The sequence below is a fragment of the Corythoichthys intestinalis genome, chromosome 4 (genome assembly GCF_030265065.1).
Source record: "Corythoichthys intestinalis isolate RoL2023-P3 chromosome 4, ASM3026506v1, whole genome shotgun sequence".
Classification (NCBI taxonomy): Eukaryota; Metazoa; Chordata; class Actinopteri; order Syngnathiformes; family Syngnathidae; genus Corythoichthys; species Corythoichthys intestinalis.
In genome coordinates, this window is record NC_080398.1 from 3997700 (window position 1) to 4020186 (window position 22487).

At 40.7% G+C, this 22487-nt stretch overlaps 1 protein-coding gene across 2 annotated transcripts in view; it reads right to left on the bottom strand.

Moving 5' to 3' along the window:
- The window catches only part of si:dkey-22o22.2 (neural-cadherin), a 213857-nt gene that overhangs the window by 19680 nt on the left and 171690 nt on the right, over window positions 1-22487 (bottom strand). For both annotated transcript variants that reach the window (XM_057833588.1, XM_057833589.1), the window contains exons 18-20: window positions 9440-10069; window positions 8247-9243; window positions 5758-5851 (exon numbers count right to left, since the gene is read on the bottom strand). In XM_057833588.1, coding sequence (XP_057689571.1) covers window positions 5758-5851; window positions 8247-9243; window positions 9440-10069 — 1721 coding nt within the window. The remainder of the gene's footprint in view (window positions 1-5757; window positions 5852-8246; window positions 9244-9439; window positions 10070-22487) is intronic.

Consider the following 22487-nt stretch of genomic DNA (forward strand, 5'->3'; position numbering starts at 1 on the left):
AGGCCTGAAGGATGGATGGATAGGAGAGAAGGAGGTAAGGGAAGAAAAATTATTGATGGAAGGAAGGAAGGTAGTAGAAAGGAAGAAAAGGGAGATAAGGAAAAAGGATGGAAGGATGGCAGGGGGGAAATCAAAGAAAAGAAGAGAAAAGGCCTGAGGGATGGATGGATAGGAGAGAAGGAATGAAGGAAGGAACAAAGCAGAAACAGAAGGAAGAAAGGTAGAAGAAGGGAAGAAAAGGAGAGAAAGGGTGGATTGATGGATGGATGGATGCGGGGGGAGAAAATCATGAACAGATGAGAAAGGGCCTGAAAGGGTGGAACGAAGAAAGGAAGGAAGGAAGGAAGGAAGGAAGATAAAAGAATGGTAGAAAAGGATGCAAAGGAAAAAGAATGGATGGATGGCAGGAGGAAATCATGAAGAACAGAAGAGAAAAGGCCTGAAGGATGGATTGAAGGAAGGAAGGAAGGTAGAAGAAGGGGAGAAAAGGAGAAAAAGTATGGATGGATGGGAGGGAAAATTGTGATAAGAAAGGTATGAAGGATGGATGGATAGGACGGAAGGAAGGAAGGAAGGAAGGAAGGAAGGAAGGAAGGAAGCAGAAACAGGGAAGGTAGAAAGGAGAAGAATGGCAGAAAAGGAGAGAGAAAGGGTGGCTGGTTGGATGGATGGCAGGGGGAAAAATCCTGAAGGGTGGAATGGTGGAAGGAAGGAAGGAAGGAAGGAAGGAAGGAAGGAAGGAAGGAAGGAAGGAAGAAAAGAAGGAAGGGAGGAAGGAAGGGAGGAAGGAAGGAAGGAACGAACGAAGCAGAAATAGGGAAGGTAGAAAGTTAGAAGAATGGCAGAAAAGGAGTGTGAATTGGTGGCTGGTTGGGTGGATGGCAGGGGGAAAAATCCTGAATGGTGGAAGGAAGGAAGGAAGGAAGGAAGGAAGGAAGGAAGGAAGGAAGGAAGGAAGGAAGGAAGGAAGGAAGGAAGGAAGGAAGAAAAGAAGGAAGGAAGGAAGGAAGGAAGGAAGCAGAAATAGGGAAGGTAGAAAGGTAGAAGAATGGCAGAAAAGGAGAGAGAATGGGTGGCTGGTTGGATGGATGGCAGGGGGAAAAATCCTGAGGGGTGGAGTGGTGGAAGGAAGGAAGGAAGGAAGGAAGGAAGGAAGGAAGGAAGGAAAGAAGGAAGGAAGAAGGAAAGAAGGAAGGACAGAAGGTAGAAGAAAGAAAATGAAAGGAAAAAGGAAAGGGAAAAGAATGGTTGGATGGCAGGGGAAAATCATGAAAGAAAGGCCTGAAGGATGGATGGATAAGAGAGGGAAGGAACGAAGGAAGAAAGGATGGAAGGAAGGTAGAAGAAGGGGAGAAAAGGTAAAAAAGGATGGATGATGTCAGGGAAAAAATCATGAAGAAAAGAAAAGGAAAGGCATGAAGGATGGATGATGATGGGGAGAAGGAAGGAAGGAAGCTAGAAGAAGGAGAAAAAAAAGAAAAAGGATGGATGGCAGGGAAAAATCATGAAGATAAAAAGAGGAAAGGCATGATTGACAGATGTATAAGAGAGAAGGAGGGAAGGAAGAAAGCAGAAACATAAGGAAAGAAGGAAGACTAAATTAAGAATGAATGAAGGCAGAAGAAGGGAAGAAAATGAGGATAGGAAAAATGATGGATGGCAGGGAAAAATCACGAAGATAAGAAGAGGAAAGGCATATATGATAGGAAAGGAAGGACGGTAGAAGAAGTGAAGAAAATAAGGAAAAGGAAAAAATGATGATGGATGATGGCAGAGGGAAAATGGAAGGAAGGAAAGGGAAGAAAGGGCGGATTGATATGAGCAAAGAAAGGAAGGATGGATGATAGAAGGAAGGAAGCACTATAGGAAAAGTAAGAAAAGAGGGAAGGATGGAGGACACAGTGGAAAATATAAGGAATGAAGGAAAGAAGGGAGAAAGAGAGAGGGAACCCAGAAAGAAGGAGATGACAAAGGATGAACAGAAACAACAACAGAAGGAGGCAAAAAAGAAGAAGGAACAAGGCAAAGGAAGGTATGAAAGTAGAAAGGAGCAAAAGGAGAGATGCTCTCTAGCAATTCCTACACAGTTATTCTAACAAACAAGCCTGTACGAAGTCAAGTTACGCTTTCAACGCATTCCTTCCCTCCTTTGAGCCCAGCCTGTATTTACATTGCCCTGATTACAGGCCGGCGTGAATTCGAAGACGCGAGCAGATGCGCTCCGCGGTCCGAACGTACGCGCGCCCCGTCTACCGCGCTGGACGCGAGCCACCGTGCTCACGTAAGCGTTAAAGACGCGCGTGCCGCCGCCTCGCCCTTCAGACCGCGCGCCAGATGGGCCCGTTAGCGCGGGCCAAAACGCGCGCCGCCACGCTTCGATTCGAAACCTTAAAGACGTCAGCCGTCACGCAGGAGAGCGTCACCGGCCACGTTGCCGTGGAGATCCGTAGCGTGATGCGCAAACATACATGACTCCACCTATCCTCAAAATGTATTTTTATACGAACTCATTCTGTGCCATAAACGACACCATTTTTACTTTATTAAAAATTGAAAATAAATACTGGGTCACTTCCTGTTGATTTTGAGACATTTCGGGTCACTTCCTGTTGATTTGGGGGCATTTTTGGGGTCACTTCTAATTGATTTCGGGGTCACTTCCTGTTGATTTGGGGTCATACCCAGTTGGTATCCGGTCACTTCTTGTTGATGTCATGTCACTTCCTGTTGATTTAGGGTCATTTTGGAGTCACTTCCTGTTAATATCAGGTTATTTCCTGTTGCTTTGGATTCACATCCTGTTAGTATCCGGTCACTTCTTGTTGATATCATGTCACTTGCTGTTTATTTGGTCACTTCGGGGTCACTTCCTGTTGATATCGGGTCACTTCTTGTCGATTTAGGGTTCATTTCCTATAGGTATCCGCTCACTTCCTGTTTATTTCGAGCCCTTCCTGTTAATATCAGGTAACTTCCTGTTGATTCGGGAGCATTTGGGGGTCACTTCCTGTTTATTTGGTGCACTTCCTATTGATATCAGCTCACTTTCTGGTAAATTCCTGTTGGTATCCAGTCACTACCAGTTGATTTGGGGGCTGTATTTTCCATTGTAATTTTTTTTTTTTTTATATTGATTTTATTTTAGTTTTTTTTTTTATATTTAGCATTTAACAAAATATTTTTTTATATGTAGCATTTTTTAAAATATGTATTTTATATCTGTTGTAATGAGCATTTTTTTAAATGCTAATTTGATTTTTTCTTTGTATTTAGCATTTTAAAAAATGTATTTTACATTTTTTTATATTCAGCATTTTTGAATTTAAAAAAAATATTTTTTATATTTATCATTTAAAAATATTTAATTTTTATATTTAACATTTTTCAAAATATTTATTTTATATTTTTTATTGAGCATTTTTCAAAATATTTATTATATATTTTTTATATTTGGAATTTAAAAATATATATATATTTAGCATTTTTCAAATTTTAATCTGATATTTTTAAATATTTTAAAAATATTTAACATTTTTTTATTTATCATTTTAAAAAAATATATTTAATATTTTTATATTAAGCATTTAAAAAATATATTTAATTTTTTTTAAATTAAGCATTTTTCAAAATATTTATTTTGTATTTTTTATTGACCATTTTTCAAAATATAATTTTTTTTTATATTTCGCATTTTTAAAAAATATTTAATGTTTTCTTTATATTTAGCATTTTATAAATATTTATATTTTTTTATATTTACCATACAAAAAATATTTTTTATTTTTTATATTTAGCATTTAAAAATATTTATTTTATATTTTCTATTGAGAATGTTTCCAAATATTTATAATTTTTTATATTTAGCATTTTAAAAAAATAATATTTTCTTCATATTTAGCATTTTCAAAATATCTATTTTCCATGTTTTTATATTTAGAATTTTTAAAAAAAATTAATTTTAATTATTGTTTTATTTATTTATTTTATATTTATTTTATATTTATTTATTTTGCTTTTTCAAAATATTTATAATTTTTTTATATCAAGCATTTTTCAATATATATATATATATATATTTTTTTTTTAAATATTTTTTTCCTGTAGCATTTTTCAAAATATTTACGTCACTTCCTAATACCAGCTCACTTCCTGTTGATTGAGGATTATTTCCTGTTGGTATCCAGTCACTACCAGTTGATTTGGGGGCTGTATTTTCCATTGTAATTTTTTTTTTTTTTATATTGATTTTATTTTAGTTTTTTTTTTTATATTTAGCATTTAACAAAATATTTTTTTATATGTAGCATTTTTTAAAATATGTATTTTATATCTGTTGTAATGAGCATTTTTTTAAATGCTAATTTGATTTTTTCTTTGTATTTAGCATTTTAAAAAATGTATTTTACATTTTTTTATATTCAGCATTTTTGAATTTAAAAAAAATATTTTTTATATTTATCATTTAAAAATATTTAATTTTTATATTTAACATTTTTCAAAATATTTATTTTATATTTTTTATTGAGCATTTTTCAAAATATTTATTATATATTTTTTATATTTGGAATTTAAAAATATATATATATTTAGCATTTTTCAAATTTTAATCTGATATTTTTAAATATTTTAAAAATATTTAACATTTTTTTATTTATCATTTTAAAAAAATATATTTAATATTTTTATATTAAGCATTTAAAAAATATATTTAATTTTTTTTTAATTTAGCATTTTTCAAAATATTTATTTTGTATTTTTTATTGACCATTTTTCAAAATATAATTTTTTTTATATTTCGCATTTTTAAAAAATATTTAATGTTTTCTTTATATTTAGCATTTTATAAATATTTATATTTTTTTATATTTACCATACAAAAAATATTTTTTATTTTTTATATTTAGCATTTAAAAATATTTATTTTATATTTTCTATTGAGAATGTTTCCAAATATTTATAATTTTTTATATTTAGCATTTTAAAAAAATAATATTTTCTTCATATTTAGCATTTTCAAAATATCTATTTTCCATGTTTTTATATTTAGAATTTTTTAAAAAATTAATTTTAATTATTGTTTTATTTATTTATTTTATATTTATTTTATATTTATTTATTTATTTTGCTTTTTCAAAATATTTATAATTTTTTTATATCAAGCATTTTTCAAAACAAAAAAAAATATATATATTTTTTTAAAAATATTTTTTTCCTGTAGCATTTTTCAAAATATTTACGTCACTTCCTAATACCAGCTCACTTCCTGTTGATTGAGGATTATTTCCTGTTGGTATCCAGTCACTACCAGTTGATTTGGGGGGTATTTCCGGGGTCACTTCCTGTTGATATCTGGCCACTTCCTGTTGATTTGGAGTAATTTCCTGTTGGTATCCGGTCACTACCAGTTAATTTGGGGCCATTTCCGGGTTCCTTACTATTGCTATTGGGTCACTTCCTGTCAATTTAAGGGCATTTCGAGGTCATTTCCTGTTCATAATGGGTCACTTCCTATTGATTTTGAGGCATTTCCTGGTCACGTCCTATTGATGTTGATTTGGTGTCATTTCAGAGTCATTTCCTGCTGATAGAGGTAATTTCCTGTTGATATTGGGTTACTTTCTGTTGAGTACGTCACTTCCGGTCAGTGGAATGACACACGCACACAAACTGGCCATTTTGGACCAAAAAATGCCCCCAAATCAATTGCGGTTTATCCACCAGCAATTGTCCAGAGATGTCAATTTCTAAACACCGTACCTGGATGGTTTGCCTTCAAATCGGTAAGTCTTCTCACTCCAGTCATCCAGATCCGGGGACGGGATTTGGCCCAGCACCGTTGTTGGCAGGATACCTGGTTTCCCCCGACGAAATCAGTCCCCCAAAAATCAATTAGACAAATGTACATTAGTGCACAAAAGCCCAAAAGGAAGTCTATAAAAAAAAAAAAAAGCTTGGTCATGGCAGTAAGTTACGCTGGCTGACAGCTGGTCTGAACCACTAAATAAGTGATGTGTTCCGCAACGAGACAGCGGAAGCACTCGACTGTGACAAAGACGTCTTATGAGCTCAGAGGCGGTTATGCCGGCCCGGTGTAAAGGACACGCTGGGGGAATGTGAAGGTTACGAAGACCAGTCACAAAAAGTTCAATGTCAAAACTTGGTGGGAAGCAACTGGAGATGCACGTAAAATAACCTGCAAGTCATTCTTTAACCTTTTAAAGGGCACTAACTCATTGGCTGCTATTGAAGATGCTAATTGTCAACTAGCGTAGTAATTAAGTATGAAATAGGCTATCGTGAAATTCTTTTTCTGAGCTCTTTGATCGTATAACCCCCAAATTTAATCACCTCTACAATTTCACATTACAAACATATGGTAAAAATTTGACCTCTGTGACCTTTGACCTCAGGCACCACAATTGAACCACCTCTTGTGCTTCATATTACAAACATCTGCAAATTGATAAGAATCCTTTTATTTATCCTTGATGAATTGTGAAGTAACATTTCCTGACCTCTGTGAACTTTGACCTCTCGAACCCCGAATTTAATCACCTCGCCTGATTCATATTATAAACATATCCTGAAAATTTGATGAAAAATCCCTTTACGCGTTCTTAAATAATCGCGAATTTCCATTTCTGACCTCTGTGACCTTTGACCTCAAGAAGCCAAAATTCAATCATCACAAACATATGCTGAAATTAGCTCATAATCAATTTATTTGTTATCTAGTAATCGCAAATTTTCATTTTTGACCTTTGTGACCTTTGAAGTCTAAAACCCTAAATGTAATACTTTGTCTGGTTCATATTATAAACATACCCTGAAAATGTGATTAAAATCCCTTTATTTGTTCTTTAGTAATCGAAAATTTCCATTTCTGACCCCTGTGACCTTTGACCTCTCGAACCCCAAATGTAATCATCTCGTCTGGTTCATATTATAAACATATCCAGAAAATTTGATTAAAAATCCCTTTATTTGTTCTTTAGTCATCGCAAATTTCCATTTCTGAACTCTGTGACCTTTGACCATATGAAGCCAAAATTCAATCACCTCTTCATATTACAAACATATCCTGTATAATCCCTTTATACGTTCTTTAGTAATCGCGAATTTCCATTTCTGACCTCTGTGACCTTTGACCTCATGAAGCCAAAATTCAATCACTTCTTTATATTATAAACATATCCTGAAATTTGCTAAAAAATCCCTTTATTCGTTCTGAAGTTATTGCAAAAAAAATTCTGGCCACTGTCACCTTTGATATTATGAACAAAAAATGTAATCTTCTCTTTCGTTTTATATGACAAACATTCTGCAAATTGATGATAATCCTTCGATTTGTTTTGGATGTATGTATGTAATGTCAGTTACTTTATCTGACCTGGGTGACCTTTGACCTCATAAACCAAAATTTAATCACCTCCTCCATTTTATATTACAAACATATTCAGCAAGTTTGATAAAAAAAAATCCTTCTATTCATTCTCGAGTTACAATGAAATTCCTTTTCTGACGTCTGTGACCTTTGACCTCATGAACCCAAAATTCAATCACCTCATTCGTTTAAAACATATGCTGAAAATCTGATAACAACAAATAAAGGGAGTATTAAGTGCAAAATTCCTTTTCTGACCTTTGTAACCTTTGAACTCAAGAACCAAAAATGTAATCACATCTTTCCTTTTATCCTACAAACATATCAAGAAAAATTTCTAATAATCCCATTATTGGTTCTTGAGTTATCGCAAAATGTCTTTGCTGACCTCTATGACCTTTGACCTCATAACACAAAATTTGATTACAAAGATCGTTTCGCCGCAAATTTAAACGAATTTAGTATTTGTAGACGTCCAAACCAATTGACGTGGAAGAGTTGGCAGCGAATGTCTTTTGCTTAATGTGGATTGGTTGCCTTCAGAACGTGAGCCAATCAGGGCAAAGAGGCGGGAACTGCTGACGTGACCAGGAAGCGACTACTGCTGATGTCACTAGGAAGCCATTATCTGCTTCAATACCAAAGTTTTCCAAAGTTTAGTCTTAGATACACTTCATTTTCTCATTAAAAGAGGAGCAAAGAAAGTCACTAAAATCTTATTTTTGACAGGAAACTCAATTTTTGGGAGAAGAGCCATCATCCAATCAGCAGCTATAAAAAAATTTTTAACGTTCCACTCATCAAACAGGTATTGCATCTTTCCCAGATGTAAACTAAACAGACAAACATTGATTTTGTTTACCTTCGTAGCTGTACACGATGAAGTGGGCGTGTCCTGGCGAATGGGGGTGGTCGTTCCGGTCCCCGATGATGACAGTCAGCGTGCAGGTGGAGCTCATGGCGGGCGACCCGCTGTCGACCATCAGAATGGGAAGTCGGTACTCCTTCTGGCGCTCGCGGTCGAACGTCCTCAAGGCGGTGATGGCGGCGCTTCCGTTTCGGAAGTCCGTCAAGTTGAAATTAGCGGCGTCGGCAGAAAGTGGGAGGAGTCGTATGGAAAAAGGTCCGCCATTAGCGGAGAGGTCGCGGTCGGTGGCGTGCAACAGCCGCGAGCTGGCGTTCATCCACACCGCCTGCGGGGAAGCTGCGTTCTCCCACACCACCGGCCGGTACGGGGCCTCAAACTCAGGCCCGTTGTCGTTAACGTCCAGCACGGTCACCATGACGATAGCCGTGCCGGTCAGACTGGGATTGCCGGCATCCGTGGCGAGGACTGTGACCCGGTGTTGAGAGATTTTCTCCCGGTCCAAGGAGTTAGCCACCACCACCCAACCGGACTGGTCCACCAGGAACTGACCATAGGGGTCCGACTCTTTGGCGACGCTGTAAGTAAAGCGTCCGTTCTGTCCGGAATCTAGATCGGTAGCCATCACCTGGGCCACGATGGTGCCCACGGGAACATCCTCGGTCATGGCCGGCGACTCGTAGAACTGCGGTAAGAAGACCGGAGCGTGGTCATTGGCGTCCTGCACCTGCACCAGACAGTACGCCAGGCTGAAGAAATCAGCATCTTCGGCTTTCAGGGTCAGGTTGAAAGTCCTCTCCTGGGGCTTCTCGAAGTCCACCTTCTTTTTGAGCTTGATCACGCCGCGTCGGTTCACCTTGTCCGTCTCCACTAGAAACTTCCTGTCCTCGTCGCCCCCTACGATGCTGAAGGTGACGACGGCGTTCTCGTCTTTGTCTCCGTCGGTGGCGGACACCACGAGAATTTCGCTGTTCACCTCCAGATCCTCCGAGACCTGATGAATGGATTTTCTTGCAGATAAATTTGCCGCTAAAACACTAAGCTAGAGGTGCCAAACTCGATGGACCAAGATGAATTTACCAAGAGAAAACTAATCAATATTCTACATTTAAAATCATGAAAACTTTTACTGAGCAGCAATTTACTGCTAATAAAAGATGCTGAACTATGTCAGAAACAACAAGTCTCACCTGGGCAGAGTAAACCTTCTGGGAGAAGATCGGTGGGTGGTCGTTGACATCGGAAATCAAGATGGTGGCCGTCCCGGTCCCGGCCAATCCTCCTCCGTCCCGTGCTTCCACCACCACCAGGTAGCGCTCCTCCGCCTCCCGGTCCAAAGAACGCAGCACCGTGTAGATGGTCCCTGTGGTGGCGTTGATGGAGAACAGATTGAGGTTGATCTCGTTGCGGACGTTCTTGACGATGCTGTAGCTCAGCGCCGCGTTTTTCCCCTCGTTGGCGTCGTCCAAATCCGTGGCCCGCATCTCCATGACGGAGGTGTCGGCGGGGGAGTTCTCTGCCACTCGGCCTAGGAAGCAACCATCCGCTTCCAACGCCGGGCAAGGGAAGAATGGCGCGTTGTCGTTGACGTCGCGGACTTCCAAGAATACGTCCGCGAATCCCGTGAGGCCCGTCCCGCCCTCGTCCGTGGCCAGGACGAGAAACCTCCAGGCCGGGCGCTCTTCGCGGTCCAAGCGGCGTTGGGCGTAGATCCTCCCGGTACGCTCGTTGATGGTGAACTCGCCACCGGCGCCTTGGCCATGGAGGGAGTAACGGACAGCTGTCTGGTCAGCGTCTTGGTCTGGATCGGTGGCGGAAACCTGGAGGGATAGGAAACATTGTCATACTTTTGACTGACTCAGAGTAGGAAAGACAAAAGCCATCTAGCCCTGCAAGCAGGACTCAACGGGCCCTCGGGAGTCCTGTGTTGATTTCTCCAATTTCTTTTCGGTGATTTTTTTTGGGGGGTCATTAGGTTTTTTTCCCTTCGAGGAGGAGTGAGTCTCGTAAAAAAGACAATTTCCTGTTCCCAGCAGGGGGCGCCAGGCCTAATGGGTGATATTTCAATGAAGTCGAGTTCAGGCTGGGATACATCACAAACATGCCAAATATGAAAAAGATTGAACGTTGTATGGGGGAGTTATTAGTCATTTTCTGAATTTGGTGTTTTGTCAAAAAAATGTCCGACTTTGGCACAATGAAAACTACATCGTATCTTTTTTTCTCCTACAGATGAAGTAGCAGAGTGTGAAGCAACAGCCTTAAGGAGTCAAAGCAGTTCTTCACTGCCGTCATCACATGAACCAATTTATCCCTAATATATGTCATTGAAAAGTATAGTATTTTTTTCTCCCACAGAAGACGTAGCAGAGTGTGAACCCTACACCCTAACCCTAAACCTAACACAAAAAAACGCCCCGCACAGGTCAGCCCGTGAATGAAAACTCCATTTGCCCTGAAGAAGCCCTAACCCTAAACCCTAACCCTAATCCCCAAATAAACCCGATTTTGGTACTCCGCCCAGGTCAGGCCCGTGAATGAAAACTCACCATTTTGATAACTTAACATCTCATATGTCTCATGAAGAGTCTCACCAATTTTGAGGAGGATCCAACTAACTGCCTCGGCGCAATGGTCTCAAACGTGCACCCTGGTTTTCGACAAAAATGGCATGTTTTTTAATATTCAATCCAAAATACCCGATTTCCTGTTGGGTTTGGAATATGGGTGCAGGAGACTTTTTGAAGCATTTTGGCCCAAGGTATCGACTCCCCAAATTTCATCGCTCTATGTTGAAAAAACCTAAATGGAGAGGCCTTTTTAAAAAATTCTAGGGGGGGCGCCACTGAGCCATTTTTTGGACATTTTTTCACTACGTTGCCAAATTATCGTAATTTTTGCGAATCCGCATGTTTGTGCAAATTTTGGTGAGTTTTTGAGCATGTTAAGACCTCCAAATGGGCCATTTTCATTTGCCATGAAGAAAGAATAATAATAATGCTTTGCAGAACAATAGGGCCTTCGCACCATGTTGGTGCTCGGGCCCTAACTAGGGAAAATGTAGTTATGTCTGGTGTCCATGGTGACAGATCACGTAAAACCAGAGATTATTTACAGACAAGCCCTGGCAGCATCCGCCCTGCAGTCTCTCTGAAAACCACTTTTGCGGAATCAGACCATCTAACGCATCACGAAGCTCTGGATTTACAACTCCGCCTTACTCTCCATTCTGCTTTATGGCTCAGAAACATGGCCACTGAACCATGCTCTTGCCGCAAGAATTGATGGCTTTGATAGCAGGGCTCTCAGAACCCTTGAGAACATCAGGTGGACCAAGCGAGTTTCCAATGAAGTCTTCCTTGGTTGCAAAACGCCGCACCCGATGGTTCGGCCATGTCCTTCGTCTGCCTCCTGACCATCCGACACAAGCCATTCTTTAGTTTGACCCAAAGGCCTCAGGCAGAAGATGATCACGAGGGAAGCTCGATTTCATCGAGGGCGACCTCCAACAATATGGAGTTACCGTGGAGGATGCACAGCAGCTGGCACAAGATCGCCAGAATTGGAAAAACCTTGGTTCATTTGGTCAGCTTTATGTACAGAGACTGGACGCCCTGACCTAAGCTGGAGCACTAATGAATGAACGAATATGGTTTCCATGATGACGTTTTATTTTGGATAATAGATTGCATTTTTAGAGACATCAAACCCCGAGAGTCTGGGGCGGCTGGGGTCGGTTGACATGACAGTAGCTCTACCGCTGCCGGCTCCACCATTCCCTCTGTCTGCATCTCTTTTAATGTACCACATACATTATACTCCACGGGGGGGGGCTACGACAAGGGGCGGTAGGAAGAAGTTCCACGTGGTGGCCCACTGCCCTTTTAGCTAGGCTCTTCTACTTTAATGCATACACTGCACTACCATCCCCACACAACCCTATTACTGTGCTAGCTAGCAACAGTAATAGGGCGGTAGGTGGGTCCAACACTTTTCCAAATGGCGGGGCTACCAGGGCGGGGCTTTTTCTTCGTCTGGGCTGTTGGTTGTGTGGGGTCAGGGCTCCGGTCCCGCGCCGCCCCGCTTTGGCCTCTTGGCGTTCTCATGTTTCCTCCTTTCTGTCCCTTTTCTACCTGGGCATTCTCTATGGATTACCGGCTGGGTGCCGGCGGGGTGTCGCCCCTTCCAGGTGGGGATGCTTTCCTGCCCCGGGCCTAATGGTCCGGGTCCCGTGGTGTGTTGCATCTGTTAGGGGTTGTGGCGGTGGTTGGAGTCTGCGTTGGCAGGCGGTGGTGGGCGCGGGGAGCAGTGGCGTGTCCCCTCATCCCTTCCCTGAGGGCTGTGTTTTGGCTCTGGGACTATGACTCGGATTCTTCTTTGACTTGGCACTGAGGCGTCGTCTTTCCGAATTTAGTCTGCTGGCGTGAACGCTGATCCATTGTCCTCCAACCTTCCCTCAGCTGGCTTCACCACCCAGACAGCTTGGCAAGCGGAGTGGGAGTCCAAGGAGGTCCCAAACAAACACCTGGTGAAAAATCCCAACCAACTTCCCAAGGAGATAGTTGTCTACACTCAATCACTTCAGGACTGGACATGGCCCCTGCTTGGCCAGCCTCCACAAATGGGTCAGCAGCTCTAGCCCACTCCTTGCATGTGGAGAAGAGCAAACAATGGAATTTACGTCATAGAGGCTTGCCACCTCCAAAGACTGGAATGAGGATTATTCACCCTCCATGCAGCAAACCAGGGGGCAACTGCATGGTTTAAGGACTTGTTAAGGACTGGTTAATGGGGTCGCGAATGGTTAGGGGACCGCCCTGGTTAGGGCTTTTCAAATGGCGGGGCTCCAGGGGCAGGGCCTCTTCTTTGTCTGGGTTGTTGGTTGTCGGGGTGGGAGGTCGGGGCTCCTGTGCCCTGCTTTGGCCTCTTGACGTTTTCATGCTTCTGCCTTTCCTCTCCCTTTTCTGCCTGGGCATCTTCTGCAGATTACTGGCTGGGTGACAGCGGGGTGTCGTCCCCTCCTCGACTTTAACACCTATGATTTTTGGACCACACTCGCAGCTTTTAATTCTAATAATCCTTTTTTCCTGCATTCCTGATACTACAACCAAACAACCCACCTCCGACTTCTTATCAGGACTTTTTTCATTAAGCAGCCACATAAAAACAAACATTCCCCTTCGGCTCGGGCGTCCTTTTATCTCCCCCGGCGGCGCCTCCCGGCTGTCGGCACGCAATTAAAACTTAATGTCAAAGTCGACGCGTAAGAGAAGGCAAAATGACACTTTGGAATCTTCCGTCTCCTGTTTGTTTACGCTAAAGCTTTGATGCCGTTCCGTCACCGCCTTTTAGCTCCCTTAAGAATGAGTTGCCGTGGCGACCGAATCCGTGAGAGATCATCAGGTGCGCAACGGGTTATGATGTGATTTCATTTTGTTAGTCCAACATTTCACTGTTGTGGGCACTAGGGATGGGAATTGATAGGATTTTTACGATTCCGATTCCATTATCGATATTGCTTAACGATTCGATTCTTTATCGATTCTCTTATCGATTCTAATTTGGGGAAAAAGAAGAACAAACGTTTTGATTGGCATCGAGTTTGTTTAATCAGAAGTCACAACCTTACAAACTCACAACGAGATCAAAAGAGGCCCAAAGCCTCAATGTTAACTGTGGCAATAAGTGGCAAATACACAAGAATGTACTGAATTTACTGAAACATTTATCTAATAGAAATAAAAAATATTGGTATATATTGGCAGATAGGTTGTTGTTCTGCCTTTGGCAATATGTGTTAAAGCAGGGGTCCCCAAACTTTTTCCTGCGAGGGCCACATAACTTTTCCCTTCTCTGATGAGGGGCCGGGGTCAGTTTGTAACAGAAAAAGTGTGACGATTGCAGAAGTGCATAAATGTAAAAAAATTATTGTTTTTCAGAAAGCCACAATCATATAACCCTTTCTGGATTCTTCACAGAATGAAAGTAAATAAAATAAAAATAATAATATAATATAATAATAATAACAATAATTAATAATAAAAACACTATTAATTAAATGGATAATAACCAAATAACCCTCTCTGAATTCTTCAAGGAAAAGGCCAGGAAATAAATAACACGATTGAGAAAAAAAAAAAAAAAAATCAAAATGGCCGGACCAAATGTGGAGGCGGGCCGTATTTGGGCCGCGGGCCGCAGTTTGGAGACTGATGGGTTAACGTGTATTATTTACCATTACATTGAAATGCATGCCTTTTAGTTTTTGTGGCGCTTATACGCTCAAGTGGGGGCACCCTTGCGCTTCCTCACGCGATGAAGAACGCGCTCACGTGAAGAAGAGCGCGCTTACACCCGAAGAAGAAATCCAAGCGAGTGAGCGAGTTAGTGAGAGAGGGAAACAGTTCTACGCGCCTACGTTCTTTGTTAATGTTAATATCTACAGAGGCAATGCCTGTATGTATCATCTTTTGTGTTGTTGTTGTTGTGTTTCCACTCACGATCGGACAGTTAAATCCAGTTGTGTAGTGGTTTGAACGATGTGCTAATGCTAGCGAACGAATGCTAACCATACTGTTATTAGCAGCTAATCATCGCTGATTTACGTTGATGCAAACCTGTTTGTTATTGGGGACGAAATTGATTTGTTTCATTTCTATTCTTAGTTTCACTCTTCAAGTGATGGTTGAATAAAGTCAGCAAATTATACCAACGTCTTCTGCATCGTCATTTGGGAGTTTAGCTAGCTGTATAGCCAGGACTGAGCCTTAGCCTCTCTGTGAGGACAGCGCAGTCGTATTCCCTCCCGATGCAGTTATCTCCACCTTGCAATGACTGCAAGTCGCTTTGCTGTAATTTTTCCTCGTGAAGTGAAGACACACTTTCGAGCGTTTGAACCTACGTGCTGTCATTGTTATGTTTATGGCTGCAATGCTAGTGCTTAGCCGTCGTAACCTTTCATTTTCACTCTTTCCTGGTGAAGTGTAGTCAAACTTTGGAGCGAGTGGTTCTTGGCGCCATGCTAGTTTGATGCGTCTGGACAACAAGACACGTCACGACGCAATACGCGTCTTTAGGAATCGTTAAAGGGATCGTTAAGGCTTTTTTATTGTGATGTCGAGGCCTCGAAACACTCGGAACCGGTTCCGAATTGGAATCGGATTTCGATTCCCATCCCTAGTGGGCACCTTCCAGTTTAAATGAATTGGATGTTGATTGTTGTCAATGGCAGATAATGAGTAAATTAGGTGGATTATTGTATATTTTAGGGTACTTACAGGTTTACTTTCTGTTCATTTTGGGTCACTTCCTATTGATTTAAGGCATTTTCAGGTCACTTCCTGTTCATTAGTAACTTCGTGTTGAATTTGGGGCATTTCCGGGTAACTTCGTGTTGATTTCAGGTAACTTTCTGTCAATTTTGGGGTACTCACATGTTATTTTCTGTGTATTTTGGACCACTTCCTGTAGGTTTTGGGTAACTTCCTGTCAATTTTAGGGTATTCACATGTCACTTTCTGTGTTTTGGGTCACTTCCTTTTGATTTTGGGTATGAAGGAATTTGCCCACCCCCGCCAAGCCGCGGAAACAGCGCCAACCGAACGAAATGCTGTTCCGCTGGCACCGCAAGCCAAACCGTGGGGGCCAAGATTCCCGCGCGCTCACTTCGGTGTTAACTAGGGTTGTTCCGATCATGTTTTTTTGCTCCCGATCCGATCGTTTTAGTTTGAGTATCTGCCGATCCTGATATTTCCCGATCCGATTGCTTTTTTTTTTGCTCCCGATTCAATTCCAATTATTCCCAATAATTTTTCCCGATCAAATACATTTTGGCAATGCATTAAGAAAAAAATGAATAAAACTCGGACGAATATATACATTCAACGTACAGTACATAAGTACTGTATTTGTTTATTATGACAATAAATCCTCAAGATGGCATTTACATTATTAACATTCTTTGTGTGAGAGGGATCCACGGATAGAAAGACTTGTGACTTTGTATATTGTGACTAAATATTGCCATCTATTGTATTTGTTGAGCTTTCAGTAAATGATACTGTAGCCATGCCCTAATGCATGATGGGAAGTGGAACCATGACTGTGCGTAGTGCTACCAATTGATATATCTTCTCTGCGCTGGGAAGTAATGTAAGGTGTTAAGAAAAAGATCAATTGCTACCTTGCTTCCCCACATTGCTTCCCATGATGTTTCTAATCGTAGGGAGAGGGATTGTAAGGCTTTAGCCAATTAAAAAAGGCTCCAAAGGCTGCCAAAATTCACTCTACTCATTTTACGCTGCCTTTTATCTCTCTATATAAATAAAACGGTGCCATTATAGATTGAATGCGACAATGCGTGAGTGGGTCGTGGAACGCATGCATTAATTGCGTTAAATATTTTAACGTGATACATTTTTTAAAAAATTAATTACCGCCATCATCGGGATAAATTTGATAAACTAAAGACGCTGGATAATTGTAACATATTATGTCTGTAATGTTAAATACAATTAGAAAACGATTAAATTAAAATATATGTATATATTAAAACAAGGCATGGCCGATATTTTTTTGCTGATTCCAATAATTTGAAAATGACGTGATCGGAACATCTCTCGTTTTAACCCTTTGTACTGACTCCATGTTCCAAAAGTTTTGAAGATGGCTCACTGAAAACAGGTTGACAATTTATTCGTCGACAATGATCGAAAAACAAGGCAAAAACAGACGACGGAGGGACCCTGCTGGATCCAGGGCCAGCAAAACAAGGCTACATAGAAATGTTCCCGGGCAGCGACAGTTGTTATCTAAATGTTCAGTTCTTTTTGAAAGCTGCGGTGGAGTGGGCTGGGCCGAAGGTGTGGCTAGGTGTGGTCTTGGGAGCATCCCTCTGTGGTAGGTTTGGGCGGTTAGGTTCGTGCGTCATCCTTCGTGGCTGGGACGTGGTTGCCACGGCGACCGACGCAGATCTTGTCGTCCAAGGCGCCCGCTTTGTTATCCTTGTTGGGCAAGGGTGTTCTCCGCTGCTACTTCTTTTAGGACAGAGCGCCCTGCTCTTTGTCCTGGAGTGCCCGGGAGAACTGATTGCAAGAGTTGGTGCGTCAGTCTTGCTCATGACGCGTTGGGCTTCTGTTATAAGATGGAGTTGTGTATGTTTTATGCCCTCTATTCTGCTTCTTTTCATTAAACTATGGTGTAAGTGCTATTTATTTTACATTAGGTGTGTTAGAGTAATACAAACAGTCCTACAGTAAATATGAGAAATGATACTATTCCCTGATTGATTATATTACGTATGTTAGAGTCATGCAAACAGTTATATGGTGTGTGCGAGAAAGGTAACTATTCCCTTCAGGTAACTTCCTATAATTTTGGGGTACTCACATGTCACTTTCTAGGTATTTTGGGTCACTTCCTTTGATTTTGGGTAACTTCCTGTCAGTTTTGGGTTACTCACATATCACTTTCTGTGTGTTTTGAGCCACTTCCTTTTGATTTTGGGTAACTTCTTGTCAATTCTGGGTACTCAAATGTCACTTTCTGTGTATTTTGGGTCACTTCCTGTTGATTTTGGATTATTTCCTATGAATTTTTGGGCATCCCGGGGCATTTTCTGTATATTTTGAATCATTTCCTGTTGATTTTAGAGCATTTCCAGGTCATTACCTGTTCATTGATCACTTCCTCTTGATTTTGGGATATGTCCAGGTCACTTCCTGTTGAGTCTGTGTCACTTCCTATAAATTTTGGAGCATTCTCAGGTCGTTTTCTGTACATTTAGATTGTTTCCTGTCTATTTTTTAGCATTATCAGGTCACTTCTTTTACATTAGTAACTTTGTGTTGAATTTGGGGTTTTTGCGGGTAACTTCCTGTTGATTTTTGGTAACTTCCGGTCAATTTTGTGGCACATAAACGTTACTTTCTGGATATTTTGGGTCACTTCATATTGATTTCGGGAAACTCACATGTCACTTTTTGTATATTTTGGGTCACTTTCTATCACTTGTAGGGTTTTACCTGGTCATTTCCTGCTCATTATTGACTTCCTGTTGATTTTGGGAAACTTCCAGTTAATTCCCTGGTTATTTTGGGTCACTTCCTGTTGGTTTTGAGGTACTAACTCACTTTCTGTACATTTTGGGGCATTCCTGTGCCATCTCCTGTATATTTTAGATCATTTCCTGTTGGTTTTAGACCATATCCAGGTCACTTCCTGTTAATTTTAAGGGCACTGACATTGTATTGTACTCATTTAAATTCATAGCAGAAAAATGAGATCACACGAGTGGATGTTCATTATTGTCAGTGATCCTGAAAAAGTTAACATTTTAAAAAATAGTTATTTGCTCGATAAAAAATTAAAAACATTTAATATATCAACTTATAAAGTGACACGGATGCTAATTTCTGTTAGCCTGTCTATGATGTTTGCATTTTACATTAGCATTAAGCTAGCAGACTTTTGTGTTTCATAATTTTTTTTCATGTAAAATATGTTGTTTTTCAGTTTGTAGAATAGACAATAGAAGAGGAAGAAGATGAGAGTCGAGCACAGGTGACATGAAGCGCATTCATTTCAAATTGGATTTTCCCATCTGTTGACTTTGGCCAACACTCGGGGATGAAAAAGAGGGCAGGGGACGGCACGCCAAAGCGAGCGGGTGAGCGCACATCAAATCAATTCCGAGGCGAGCGGGGACGGGCGGCTGGCCGGGTGACACGCTGGATTACTTCTTGCCCTCTGCGGCGCGCCTCCATTTTGTTAATCTGATTGAACGCGGAACGGCAGGAAGGTGTGACCAATGGCGGATGAACGCCGTGGGACAAGGAGGAAAAAAAATATGGGGAAACTTTTCAGAGGACGTCTGGCTCGTGACAAAAAAAAAAGAAAACATTTTTGACATAAATCTTGATGAAGTTAAGAGACACCAACAAAAAAAAAGTGGAATTTGGATATACAGTGCCTTGCAAAAGTATTCGGCCCCCTTGAACCTTGCAACCTTTCGCCACATTTCAGGCTTCAAACATAAAGATATAAAATTTAAATTTTTTGTCAAGAATCAACAACAAGTGGGACACAATCGTGAAGTGGAACAAAATTTATTGGATAATTTAAACTTTTTTAACAAATAAAAAACTGAAAAGTGGGGCGTGCAATATTATTCGGCCCCCTTGTGTTAATACTATGTAGCGCCACCTTTTGCTCCAATTACAGCTGCAAGTCGCATGGGGTATGTTTCTATCAGTTTTGCACATCGAGAGACTGACATTCTTGCCCATTCTTCCTTGCAAAACAGCTCGAGCTCAGTGAGGTTGGATGGAGAGTGTTTGTGAACAGCAGTCTTCAGCTCTTTCCACAGATTCTCCATTGGATTCAGGTCTGGACTTTGACTTGGCCATTCTAACACCTGGATACGTTTATTTTTGAACCATTCCATTGTAGATTTGGCTTTATGTTTTGGATCATTGTCCTGTTGGAAGATAAATCTCCGTCCCAGTCTCAGGTCTTGTGCAGATACCAACAGGTTTTCTTTCAGAATGTTCCTGTATTTGGCTGCATCCATCTTCCCGTCAATTTTAACCATCTTCCCTGTTCCTGCTGAAGAAAAGCAGGCCCAAACCATGATGCTGCCATCATCATGTTTGACAGTGGGGATGGTGTGTTCAGGGTGATGAGCTGTGTTGCTTTTACGCCAAACATATCGTTTTGCATTGTGGCCAAAAAGTTCAATTTTGCTTTCATCTGACCAGAGGACCTTCTTCCACATGTTTGGTGTGTCTCCCAGGTGGCTTGTGGCAAACTTTAAACAAGACTTTTTATGGATATCTTTGAGAAATGGCTTTCTTCTTGCCACTCTTCCATAAAGGCCAGATTTGTGCAGTGTACGACTGATTGTTGTCCTATGGACAGACTCTCCCACCTCAGCTGTAGATCTCTGCAGTTCATCCAGAGTGATCATGGGCCTCTTGGCTGCATCTCTGATCAGTTTTCTCCTTGTTTGAGAAGAAAGTTTGGAAGGACGGCCGGGTCTTGGTAGATTTGCAGTGGTCTGATGCTCCTTCCATTTCAATATGATGGCTTGCACGGTGCTCCGTGAGATGTTTAAAGCTTGGGAAATCTTTTTGTATCCAAATCCGGCTTTAAACTTCTCCACAACAGTATCTCGGACCTGCCTGGTGTGTTCCTTGGTTTTCAAAATGCTCTCTGCACTTTAAACAGAACCCTGAGACTAGCACAGAGCAGGTGCATTTATACGGAGACTTGATTACACACAGGTGGATTCTATTTATCATCATCGGTCATTTAGGACAACATTGGATCATTCAGAGATCCTCACTGAACTTCTGGAGTGAGTTTGCTGCACTGAAAGTAAAGGGGCCAAATAATATTGCACGCCCCACTTTTCAGTTTTTTATTTGTTAAAAAAGTTTAAATTATCCAATAAATGTTGTTCTACTTCACGATTGTGTCCCACTTGTTGTTGATTTTTGACAAAAAAATTAAATTTCATATCTTTATGTTTGAAGCCTGAAATGTGGCGAAAGGTTGCAAGATTCAAGGGGGCCGAATACTTTTGCAAGGCACTGTACATATAAAGTGTTATGAAATTGGATTTTTTCACATTTCTGCATAAAATCATCAAATGTGATCTGATCTTTGTCAAAATCACACAGATGTTAAAACAGTGTCTGCTTTAACTAAAACCATCCAAACATTTACAGGTTTTAATATTTTCATGAGGATAGCATACAAACAATGACAGAAGGGGGAAATATAAGTAAGTGAACCCTATGCCTAAAGAGCAATTGGAACCAATTTTTACCAAACAATTTTAAGTTAGGTGTGTGTACCCAATCACTGATGAGTGGTTTAAAGCTGCCCTGCCCACTATAAACCACACACCTGGTAAGAATTGTCTTGAAGAGAAGCATTGTCTGATGTGCATCATGGCTCGGTCAAAAGAGCGGTCTCAAGACCTGCGATTAAGGATTGTGGATTTGTATAAAACTGGGAAAGGATACATGACCATCTTTAAAATTCTGGATGTTCATCAATCGACAGTCAGAGAAGTTCTCTACAAATGAATGAGTTTGGCACTGTTGCTTGTCACCCAAGGAATGGCCGTCCACCAAAGAATACACCAAGAGTTCAGCGCAGAATACTCAGAAAGGTAAAAAAAGAACCCTAGCGTGTCTGCTAGACTTACAGAAATCACTAGCACAGTCTAATATCTCTGTGCACACATCCACTATATGTAAAAATATGGCCAAAAATGGTGGGAGGTCTCCACGGAGAAAGCCACTGCCGTCTAAAAAATAAAACATTGTTGCCTGTTTAATGTTTGCAAAAAGGCACTAGGACACTCCACAGAAGTTTTGGCAAAATATTTTGTGGACTGATGAAACCAAAGTTGAATTGTTTGGAGTAACACACAACATCATGTGTGGAGGAAAAATGGAACAGCTCACCAACATTAACGCCTCATCCCCACCGTGAAGCATGGTGGAGAGAGCATCAGTATTTGGGGCTGTTTTGCTACCTCAGGGCCTGGACAACTTGCAATCATTATTGAAAGAATGAATTCAAAAGGATGTTTTTCAGGAAAACCTGAGGCCATCTGTCAGACAGTTGAAGCTAAAAAGAGGATGGTTGCTGCAACAAGACAATGATGCAAAACACAGAAGTAAATCAACTTCAGAATTGTTTCAGAAGAACAAAATACATGTTCTGGAGTGGCCAAGTCCAGTCTTAAAGTCCATTGAGATGCTGTGGCATGACCTAAATACAGTGATTCATGAGGGCATCTGACTGAACTACAGCCGTTTTGGTGAGAAGAATGCACCAAGATTAGTCCTGGATGATGTGCCAGACTGATCTGCAGCTACAGGAAGCGTCTGGTTGAAGTTCTTGCTACCAAAGGAGGGGCCACAAAATATTAAATGTGATGGTTCACTTACTTATTTTCCCCCGTTCTGTCATTGTTTGCATACGACGCCTATTAACATATGAAAACCTATAAATGTTTGGGTGGTTTTAGTGAAAGCAGACACTGTTTTTTCATCTGTGTGATTTTGACAAAGATTAGAAAATCCAAAAGGTTCACTCTTTTTTATACAATGCATATAAATTAGGGGTGTCAAACGATTAAAATTTTTAATCGTGTTAATTACAGCTTAAAAATTAATTAATCGTAATTAATCGCAATTCAAACCATCTCTAAAATATGCCATA